Source organism: Trichinella spiralis (assembly GCF_000181795.1).
Source record: "Trichinella spiralis strain ISS 195 chromosome Unknown Scfld4668, whole genome shotgun sequence".
NCBI lineage: Eukaryota > Metazoa > Nematoda > Enoplea > Trichinellida > Trichinellidae > Trichinella > Trichinella spiralis.
This window is the reverse complement of record NW_003531607.1, coordinates 1-750: the sequence shown is the minus strand read 5'-3', so window position 1 is coordinate 750 and position 750 is coordinate 1. Positions and strand designations below refer to the sequence as shown.

General features: G+C 51.2%; 1 protein-coding gene across 1 annotated transcript; it reads right to left on the bottom strand.

The window, feature by feature from the left end:
• Positions 1-256: 256 nt before the first annotated feature.
• Tsp_15109 (putative signal transduction histidine kinase) lies at positions 257-617 on the bottom strand. Its single transcript, XM_003367203.1, has 2 exons — positions 532-617; positions 257-500 (listed from the first exon to the last, which is right to left on the bottom strand). The coding sequence occupies exons 1-2, from the start codon at positions 615-617 to the stop codon at positions 257-259; spliced, it is 330 nt and encodes a 109-aa protein (XP_003367251.1).
• Between the last annotated feature and the right edge of the window lie 133 nt (positions 618-750).

Below are 750 nucleotides of genomic sequence, written 5' to 3'. Positions count from 1 at the left end.
TTCTGCGCTTTATGTTAAATCGACACGGGTGGCATGCCAATTTTCTCAAAGGAATAGTCGTCTTTATGAAGCCCCACCCTGCAATACATGGTGGATGTGTTTCTGTCCAAAGAACGTAAGCGTTACATGCCGATACGTCTATCATGTTATGAAATAAGACCCCACCGGCCAACAGTTTTTGTACCCTCAATAAAAACCGCCCCCCTGAGGCGTTCAAGGGTTTTCTCTACCCCCAAGATGACCAGCCTCGGGTGATTCATGCATTCATTGCAGGACATCCAGTATCCACTGACTCCGTACCACTAACAGCAAGCGCGTCGTCGTCACCAATCCTGTTCTTTCGTTGGCCCTTCCACTTGCGCTTCAGGTTGCGGTACTGAAGGTGTAATTGTCCCTTCTGGCACCAAAGCGTGCGCAGGGTCCGACTGGCCGATGTTGGTCGCTTTGCCGGCCAGCTTCCCTTTTCTATCCAGCGGATCAATTCTCTTAAGTCGTGGTCACTGCACTGTGCAAGCCCTACTTCTTGCGCACTCCAGTTGGCGGCATGGTATCCGGCTTAGAGTGCCCGCGTTCTCGTGTTTGCGGCCCTTGACTTCCACTTCGGTTTCAGCTGGCATCGTGATATTTTCTTCTACGGTAGGAACCAGCGAGGTATCGCGCGTCCCAGGGGGTTGAAATCACGGCGGTCAATATCGTCTTTACAGGGTATTTATTGGACGATATTTGGAGCTTACTTTCCGCCTAGTCAGT